The sequence below is a fragment of the Colobus angolensis genome, unplaced genomic scaffold (assembly GCF_000951035.1).
Source record: "Colobus angolensis palliatus isolate OR3802 unplaced genomic scaffold, Cang.pa_1.0 Scaffold128, whole genome shotgun sequence".
Classification (NCBI taxonomy): domain Eukaryota; kingdom Metazoa; phylum Chordata; class Mammalia; order Primates; family Cercopithecidae; genus Colobus; species Colobus angolensis.
Genome location: NW_012114030.1, coordinates 2,479,578 through 2,488,109, shown reverse-complemented (window position 1 = coordinate 2,488,109; position 8,532 = coordinate 2,479,578). Strand labels below are relative to the sequence as shown.

The 8,532-nt window shown below is 56.6% G+C and overlaps 3 protein-coding genes across 7 annotated transcripts in view; 1 reads left to right on the top strand and 2 right to left on the bottom strand.

Moving 5' to 3' along the window:
* Window positions 1-5,710, bottom strand: part of ZNF48 (zinc finger protein 48) — a 22,586-nt gene extending 16,876 nt beyond the window's left edge. Inside the window, exon 1 of one of the 2 annotated variants that reach the window (XM_011933575.1) lies at window positions 5,615-5,710. The gene's annotated coding sequence lies outside the window, so the exon portion shown is untranslated. The remainder of the gene's footprint in view (window positions 1-5,614) is intronic. The other variant, XM_011933573.1, reaches the window with a different exon arrangement.
* SEPT1 (septin 1) lies at window positions 1,250-5,890 on the top strand. 2 transcript variants are annotated; one of them, XM_011933577.1, is made up of 12 exons: window positions 1,250-1,357; window positions 1,494-1,567; window positions 1,728-1,818; window positions 1,915-2,001; window positions 2,210-2,333; window positions 2,638-2,772; window positions 2,868-2,985; window positions 4,001-4,102; window positions 4,490-4,589; window positions 4,850-5,015; window positions 5,325-5,415; window positions 5,505-5,890. In XM_011933577.1, the coding sequence occupies exons 1-12, from the start codon at window positions 1,300-1,302 to the stop codon at window positions 5,589-5,591; spliced, it is 1,233 nt and encodes a 410-aa protein (XP_011788967.1). In that variant the 5' UTR covers window positions 1,250-1,299; the 3' UTR covers window positions 5,592-5,890. The 2 variants fall into 2 exon arrangements, with proteins under 2 accessions (XP_011788967.1, XP_011788966.1); XM_011933576.1 differs by having other exon boundaries at window positions 1,287-1,350.
* Window positions 5,891-6,033: 143 nt separating this feature from the next.
* The window catches only part of MYLPF (myosin light chain, phosphorylatable, fast skeletal muscle), a 7,740-nt gene continuing 5,241 nt past the window's right edge, over window positions 6,034-8,532 (bottom strand). For all 3 annotated transcript variants that reach the window (XM_011933571.1, XM_011933572.1, XM_011933570.1), the window contains 6 exons: window positions 8,116-8,208; window positions 7,799-7,874; window positions 7,492-7,596; window positions 7,321-7,399; window positions 6,323-6,371; window positions 6,034-6,229 (listed from right to left, as the gene is read on the bottom strand). In XM_011933571.1, coding sequence (XP_011788961.1) covers window positions 6,125-6,229; window positions 6,323-6,371; window positions 7,321-7,399; window positions 7,492-7,596; window positions 7,799-7,874; window positions 8,116-8,208 — 507 coding nt within the window. In that variant the 3' untranslated portion in view covers window positions 6,034-6,124. The remainder of the gene's footprint in view (window positions 6,230-6,322; window positions 6,372-7,320; window positions 7,400-7,491; window positions 7,597-7,798; window positions 7,875-8,115; window positions 8,209-8,532) is intronic.

Genomic DNA, 8,532 nt, shown 5'->3' with positions numbered 1-8,532 from the left:
CACCATGCCCAGCTAATTGTATTTTTAGTAGAGATGGAGTTTCACCATGTTGGCCAGGATGGTCATGATCTCTTGACCTCATGATCTGCCCGACTCGGCCTCCCAAAGTGCCGGGATTACAGGTGTGAACCACTGTACCTGTCCTGGGGTAGATTTGTTTGTTTGTTTGTTTGAGATAGGGTCTTGCTCTGTTGTCCAGGATGGAGTGTAGTGGTGCAATCTCGGCTCACTGCAACCTCCATGTCCTGGGTTCAAGCAATTTTCTTGCCTCAGATTCCCAAGTAGCTGGAATTATAGGCACGCACCACCACGCCTTGCTAATTTTTGTATTTTGCTAGACAGGGTCTTGCCATGTTGGCCAGGCTGGTCTTGAACTCCTGACCTCAAGTGATCCACCCACCTCGGCCTCCCAAAGAGCTGGGATTACGGGCATGAGCCACCATGCCCAGCCTGGTGTTGGGAATCTGAAGAAGGGACAATGACCCTGCCTATGGTAGGTAGGGAGATTGCATAGAGGCAGAGCCCTTGGAAAGAAACACTTGAAGGATGAGGAAGAGTTTAACTGATTCGGAAAAAGGAAAAGCTCAATGTGGGTAGAGAGCCAAGGATGTTTGGAAGAGTGAGAGATGGGGTGATGAGGCCAGCTGAAGGAGGCTTTGGCAGTCAGGCCAGAATTCAGACTTGACTCTGAGTTACTGGGGAGTTCCTGAAGGATTTCGAGCAGCGGAGTTCCTTGGCCAGGATTCTGAAGGAGTGGTGTCAGGATTCTCGGGCAGTGGTGTCCAAAGACCTGGAGTCCTTTTATGAATCCATTGTCTGAGCTGGAAAATGGATGGCATCACCCACTCCCAATCCCATCATGGCTTCTGGTCCACGTAAACCATGAGAATTTTTTTCTTTTTCTTTTTTTGAAACAGGGTCTTGCTGTGTTGCTCAGGCTGGAGTGTAGTGGTGTGATCACAGCTCACTGCAGTCTTGATCTCCTGGGCTCACGCAATCCTCCCACCTCAGCCTCCCCAGTAGCTGGGACTACAGGATTGTACCATCATGCCTGGCTAATTTTTAAATTTTTTGTAGAGATGGTACAGGGGCACACCCTCTGTTGCCCAGGCTGGTCTTGAGCTCCTTGGCTCAAGCAGTCCTCCCTCCTCTGCCTGCCAAAGTGCTGAGATTACAGGCGTGAGCCACCTTGCCCGTCCTGGGAACTGTTTTTTAATCAGCTCATCAAAACCTTCATCTCACTTGCTAACAAAGGGAGCCGCTTCCTTCCTCTCTGCACATACCCCATGTCTCACCACAATGATGGAGTTACAGTGGGACTTGGAATCCAGATGTGTGAAGGATGGAGGGGTTGAAGGTGCATAGAGGGGTGATGGGCAAAGGGGTCCAGGAGGTGATAACCCCAGGTATTCCTGGCCTTGGCCTTCCCCACCTCTCTGGGACTGGGCCAGTTTGAGCATCTCAGCTGCCTCTTCTGCCCGCCCCCTCGTTAGCCGCACTCAGCTTCCTGCCCCACCAGAGGAAGTGGGGAGAGACGGCAGGTGCAGTGATGGCTGGCGGAGTCATGGTGAGTCCTTATGCCCAGAAACCCAGGCATCTCGGCCCCCAGCCCCCTATGCCTAGGGTCCCCAGACCCCACTGACTCTTCCTAGCCCAGGAACTCAAGTGATCCTGGGGACCCTGCCTGCCATTGCCAGCAGCCTCATATTGTCCACCCCCATCCACAGGACAAGGAGTATGTGGGTTTTGCTGCCCTCCCCAGCCAGCTGCACCGCAAGTCTGTCAAGAAGGGGTTTGACTTCACACTAATGGTGGCAGGTCTGGGGGGTTTTGGAGAGGGAACTGCGGAGAGGATGCCCTTAGGAGACCCTGGCTGTCCCCTCCCCTGACCAGCTGGGCCTGTTCTGTCCACAGGAGAGTCAGGCCTAGGGAAATCCACCCTCATCAACAGCCTCTTCCTCACCAACCTCTATGAGGATCGCCAGGTGCCAGAGGCCAGTGGTAAGACCCTCCCCACCCTCTCCAGGCAGTAGCCGCTGTCCCCAGGTTACACCCTAGCCTTTTTCATCTGGGGACTCAGGTAGTTGAGTACTTTTTTCTGAGACTTTCCTCCCCTGGAAAATGGGTGCAGGCAACTGTGATATTGACAAAGGAAATTAATCTTGCCTCAGAGCCTCCCTGGATCCCTGACCTCTCCCCCGTCCCACAGCTCGATTGACACAGACCCTGGCCATTGAGCGCCGGGGTGTGGAGATCGAGGAAGGGGGTGTGAAAGTGAAGCTAACCCTTGTGGACACGCCTGGCTTTGGAGACTCAGTGGACTGCTCTGACTGGTGAGGAAGAGGGAAGGGGACAGAGGCTCAGCCTCTCACAGTGGCAACTCCCTGAAGACCAATGACCAATGGGTCAGTTACAGGGCTGGTTTGTGCTGGCTCCCTATTCCAAAAGGTTGTGTCTGTTTCAGAGGGTCACTGGCTCTCTGTGCTTCTTGATGACTCGCCTAGGCCCCCACCAGTTCCCTTTAATGTCTTTGGAGGGAGCCAAAGAAATGATGTTCTACTCCCACAGTCCTGGCTAGCCTCGCCCCCTGCCCTCTGGCCTTTGATCTCTGACCTCACATCCTCTTCCCACACCCAGCTGGCTTCCCGTGGTGAAATTCATCGAGGAGCAGTTTGAGCAGTACCTTAGGGATGAGAGTGGCCTGAACCGGAAGAACATCCAGGACTCCCGAGTCCATTGCTGCCTCTACTTCATCTCACCCTTTGGCCGGGGGTCTGGTGGGGGGGATCCTGGCGGCTGGGGCATTTAGGGAGGGCTGGGGGGTCTCTGCCCCCTGAGGCTGGGCACTGACCAATCCCTGGGTGCAGGCTCCGGCCCCTAGACGTGGCCTTCCTCCGGGCAGTACACGAGAAAGTCAACATCATCCCAGTCATTGGCAAAGCGGATGCCCTGATGCCCCAGGAAACCCAGGCCCTCAAGCAGAAGGTGTGAGTGATGACCTCTGGCCTTTGACCCCAAGTGAGGCCAAACCTGATTTCAGCTTAGACTTCTTTGATCTTGAAGTGGCCTTTATGGAGCATAGTGCCCCAGGCTAGATTGTAGGAGAAGCTTCTGAGGAATGTGGGTGGTAAGCCGCCAGCCAGCGTAGCCATGTCTCTGAAGGCTCAAAATAGGCTAGATATGCAGCCCCTGGGCTAGATGCCTGGCTAAGGCCTATTTGATGGCAAGGAGCATAGACATAAGAACATGGTGACTTCCATCTGGCCCCCACCCCGTGTCTTCAGAGCCCTTTCCCACTGTTTCTGCTTATATATCTCTCAGCCTCTCTTTTTTTTTAGATAGAGTCTCACTCTGTGGCCCAGGCTGAGTACAGTGGCAAGATCATAGCTCACTGCAGCCTCAAATTTGTAGGCTCAAGTGATCCTCCTGCCTCAGCCTATTGAATAGCAGGGACTACAGCTGAGCACCACCATGCCCGGCTAACTTTTTTGGCTGGGCGTGGTGGCAGACACCTGTAATCCCAGCACTTTGGGAGGCTGAGGTCAGTGGATTACTTGAGCTGAAGAGTTTAAGACAAGCCAGGGCAACATGGCAAAACCCCATCTCTACAAAAAATATAAAAATTAGCCAGGTGTGGTGGTGTGCACTTGTAGTCCCAGCTATTCAGGAGGCTGAGATGGGAGGATCACCTGAGCCCGTAGGTTGAGGCTGCAGTGAACTAAGATGGAGCCACTGGACTCCACCCTGGGTGATAGAGTGAAACCTTGTTTCAAAAAATATATATATTTTTTTGTAGAGATGGGATCTAGCTATATTGCCCAGGCTTCTCCTGGTCTCTTAATGTCTGCCCCATCTTAGAATCTTGTGTCTCTCCCCATCTCTGTCTTTCATGTCTTTCTGTCTCTGACCACCCAGTATCTCTGTGTCTCCCTGTCTCTGGTCATGCAATGTCTGTCATTGTGGCCTGTTTCACACTGTCTCTGTATCTGTTTCCCCTGAGATCCGGGATCAGTTGAAGGAGGAGGAGATCCACATCTACCAGTTCCCTGAATGTGACTCTGACGAAGATGAAGACTTCAAGAGGCAGGATGCAGAAATGAAGGTGTGGGAGACAAAGAAGGAAGGCAGGCCGGGCACGGTGGCTCACGTCTGTAATCCCAGCACTTTGGGAGGCTGAGGCAGGTGGATCCCCTGAGGTCAGGAGTTCGAGACCAGCCTGGGCAACAGGGCGAGACCCCACCTCTACTAAAAACACAAAAATTAGCCAGGTGTGGTGGCGGGCGCCTGTAATTCCAGCCACTCGGGAGGCTGAGGCAGGAGAATCACTTGAACACTCCAGCCTGGGCAATGGAGCGAGACCCTGTCTTAAAAAAAAAAAAAAAAAGAGGAAGGGGCAGGAAGCAGAGGCTGTGGGTGTGGAGATTGAAGCTGGGAAAGAGAAAGTTTCTGCCATGTGGGCCAGCGGTGACCCCTGCCCCCTGCCCTCCAGGAAAGCATCCCTTTTGCAGTCGTGGGTTCATGCGAGGTGGTGAGGGATGGCGGGAACCGACCGGTGAGGGGACGCCGCTACTCCTGGGGGACCGTGGAGGGTAAGTGAGGCCAGGCAGAGCTCCTAAGGCCAGCAAGGAACCCGGGGCCTCTGGGTCAGGCGCACTCAACATGTGAAGTTGGGGTGGGCTTTGGTCCCAGGGGATCCTAGGAGGAAAGGGGTTCTCCTTTCCGTGGGCTGCAGACCGCGGACCCTCCGCTAGAGTGGCAGCAGGACTTTCCTGTTGACCCGACCCTACGGGTCAACGGGTGGGACCCGAAACTCCCTGACGTTCGCTGGTCCGCGCCGACCCCCCTCCAGTGGAGAACCCACATCACTGCGATTTCCTGAACCTGCGACGGATGCTAGTGCAGACACACCTGCAGGACCTGAAAGAGGTGACGCACGATCTGCTCTACGAGGGCTACCGGGCCCGCTGCCTACAGAGCCTGGCCCGGCCTGGGGCTCGCGATCGAGCCAGCCGCAGGTGAGACCCGGGGCCGACAGTCTCGGAGCCTCCAAGGTCCCCCCTCACCCAAGACCCTGCCCTGAGGCCCCGTCCCCACCACCCGTGAGTCCGCCTTCACCACTCAGACCACTCTCTCCCTTCTTCCCTCTCTCCCTCCCTCCGTCTCTCCATCTCCCTCTCTCCCCACCGGCTTTGCCTCCGGCCCTAACCTCAGGGACCTGGCTCCGCCTCCTAGACCCCAACCTCGCCCCAGGCCCTGCTTCCTGGGCCTCACCCACAACCTCAGGCCCTGCTCCTGATTCCTGTCCCCTTCTCACTGTCCCGCAGTAAGCTTTCCCGCCAGAGCGCCACGGAGATCCCGCTGCCCATGCTGCCTCTGGCGGACACCGAGAAGCTGATCCGCGAGAAAGACGAAGAGGTGAGCATGCACCTCGCTTCCCCCCGACAGAGGCCCCAGGTCCCTCTCTGGCCTCGCCAGGTCACCGCCTGCAATCTCGCCCTGCACAGCTGCGCCGCATGCAAGAGATGCTAGAGAAGATGCAGGCCCAGATGCAGCAGAGCCAGGCCCAGGGCGAGCAGTCAGACACCCTTTGAGGCCACGCCCCGCCCGGCCATACCTCGGCTCCGCCTTCAGTCGGTCTCTTGTCCAATCCCCGCGCCCCACACTGCCCAGCCGCCCCTGGAACCCCGTGGTTGCCGCCCTCGCGCCGGCTAGGTGGGGGTTCTAGCAGCCCGAGCCCGTAGCTCCGCCCCGGCGCTGGTCCCGCCCACCCAGACACCGCCCACTTCCCGGCCGGAGCCTGCAGCCCAGTCTCCGACCGCCCCACTGTCTTCCGGGGGCCCCCCCCTCTTCTCCCAGACTGTCTTCAATAAAAACTGAGCTTCCGCGGCCACGCGAGCCTTCTCCTTCCTTGCGGAAAAAGGCGGCGGGCGTAGATTGTGGGGCCGTCCCCCGCAGGCCTCCAGGCCTCATCCATCCCTTTGTGGGGCGCTCCCACCTGAGGCCCTCCCGCAAACACTCTGAAGGCGCCCCCCATAAGAAACAAAGACCAGTTAAATTTTATTGGGAGCCGGGGTGGGGGTCGGGCCGAACGGAAGCGTCGGCCAGCGGAGGCCCGCGGACGCCCCTACTCCTGGTCCTTGGCGTCGCCGTGCGTGATGACGTAGCAGATATTTTTGTAGTCGACGTTGCCGCCCACGTCCGGGGGGAAGGCCGCCCACATGTTCTTGATCTGGGGAAAGACGCAGGGGCGTCTCGCACCGGCAGTTAGGCTCCCCTCCCCCAGCCCCTTTGCTGCTCCGGCCCCGCCCCGGGGCCCACTCACCTCCTCCGGGGTGAAGCGGTCACACTGCGTGGTCAGCAGCTCCTCCAGGCTGGAGAGAGGTGACACGGGGAGTTGCGATTGGGTTCCTGGTTCCTTTCCACTCCCTCGCACCTCATCCCCTTTGCCAGCCCCAGCCTCCCCCGAAAACCCAGGTCACTCTACTTCCTTCATCGGCCTCCCAGACACTCGCTTTTGCTCTCTCCGCTCACATTTGCTGTGAAAATGCAGTCTTACCGCCCATTACCACAATCTTAACTACTTCCTTACCTCTGACAGTGACTAACCCTTCGTAGGAATTTTTGGAGGTTTTTTTTGTTTGTTTTGAGACAGGGTCTCGCCCTGATGCCCAGGCTGGAATGAAGTGGTTTGATCATACCTCACTGCAACGTGGAACTCCTGGGCTCAAGAGATCTTCCTGCCTCAGTCTCTAGCGTAGCTGCGACTATAGGTGTTTGCCACCACGCCCGCGAATTTTTTTTTTTTTTTTTTGGAGACGAGTTTTGCTATTGTTGCCCAGGTTGGAGAGCAGTGGCATGATCTCGGCTCACTGCAACCTCCGGCTCCAGGGTTCAAGCGATTCTCATGTCTCAGTCTCCTGAGTAGCTGGGACTGCAGGCGCCCGCCACCGTGCCCAGCTAATTTTTGTATTTTTAGTAGAAACGGGGTTTCACCATGTTGGCTAGGCTGGTCTTGAACTGACCTCACGTGATCCACCCGCCTTGGCCTCCCAAAGTGCTGGGATTACAGGCATGAGCCACTGCGCCTGGCCAGCCCGCGAATTTTTTAGTTAATTGTTTAGAAACAGGGTCATGCTGCGTTACCCAGGCTGATCTCAAACTCCTGTCCTCAAGCGAATCCTGTCTCCGCCTCCCAAAGCACTGGGATTATAGGCCTGAGCCACAGGGCCCAGCCTTGGTAGGAATTTAAGGAGGCTTTCAGTGTGGGAGCAGCTGGTGGAGTGGGGGAAGGGTTGGAAGGGTGGGGGAGCCGATGCTTACAATTTCTTCTTGATGGTGCCCTTTCCCTCAGGGTCCAGGACCTTGAAGGCTCCAGTTATCACATCCTCAGGGTCGGCACCTGGGGGGGACAGAGGGCACATGAAGCTGATGGGTCCCTGAAGGATCTGGGAAAAGGCAGCTGGGGCCTTGGATCCAGGACACTCCACTCACCCTTGAGCTTCTCCCCGAACATGTTCAGGAAGACGGTGAAGTTGATGGGACCACTGGCTTCCTTCATCATGGCATCCAACTCCTCATTCTTCACATTGAGGCGGCCTGGAGGGGGTTGGGGGAAGCATGGGCTGGAGCAGCCTCCTGGGGCCAGGCCTGCGCTTCCCACTAATTCAGATGATCACATCCATTTTTCAGCTGGGTAGACTGAGGCCCAAGGTGGAGCTGACAGGGCTGGAACCCAAGGCCACTGAATTTCCTAGACTCTGCAGCCTTGAATATTCCCACCTGGAGGTAGGGGGCTCACCCATGGCTGCGAAGGTGTCCCGAAGGTCCTCCTTGTCGATAATACCATCACGGTTCTGGTCGATCACAGTGAAGGCCTGGGGAGGGCCGCGGTGGGGAGGGTTAGGTCCCCCATGGCCCAGCCTCAGCATCCCTACCCCAGGCAAATCAGATGCTGGCTCCCAGCCAGCTGTCCTCTTCCACCCCAAGCAGGGAGGGGAGGAAGGAATTCTAAACCTTTCCCCTCCTTTGAACAGGTGCACATTCCAGGGAGAGGGCGGGGGAGAGGGCCAGCAGGACTGTTTTTGGTCAGTCTTCCAGTTTCCCTTGTCCCCTCACCTCTTTGAACTCCTGGATCTGAGTCTGGTCAAACATGGAGAAGACGCTGGAACTTCCACCTTCTACTGCCCTTCTCTTGGCCTTCTTGGGTGCCTGGAGGGTGTGGGTTGAACAAAGGGGCCCATGGACAAGTCCCTCCACCTCTCTGGGAGCAATAAAGTAGATTCAGAATTCTTTGAGTCCCTGTTCCTAAAGCAACCCTTTGGCCTGAGTCTCCCCTTCCTTGGGACCTCTTTGCTGAGGGGGCTTGCTTTGATTGCATTCCCCAAATTCCCATCTGTGGCTCCTGGGTCTCCAATTCTCTATCCCCCACAATGGGTGGAAGCTGCTTCTCAGTGCCCTGAGCCTAGCTCTTCTGAGCCCCAGACTTGCTGAGGCTCAGCCACTCGTTTGCCCTGTTTGAGCCTCTTTTCTTTT

Bases quoted from the DNA above. Each gene is read 5' to 3' on its own strand.
- SEPT1 (XM_011933576.1), top strand. From the start codon at position 1,287: ATGTCTCACCACAATGATGGAGTTACAGTGGGACTTGGAATCCAGATG. The intron at 2,773-2,867 runs GTCTGGTGGGGG...CCCTGGGTGCAG, and splicing joins ATCTCACCCTTTGGCCGGGG to GCTCCGGCCCCTAGACGTGG. The intron at 2,986-4,000 runs GTGTGAGTGATG...GTTTCCCCTGAG, and splicing joins CCCAGGCCCTCAAGCAGAAG to ATCCGGGATCAGTTGAAGGA.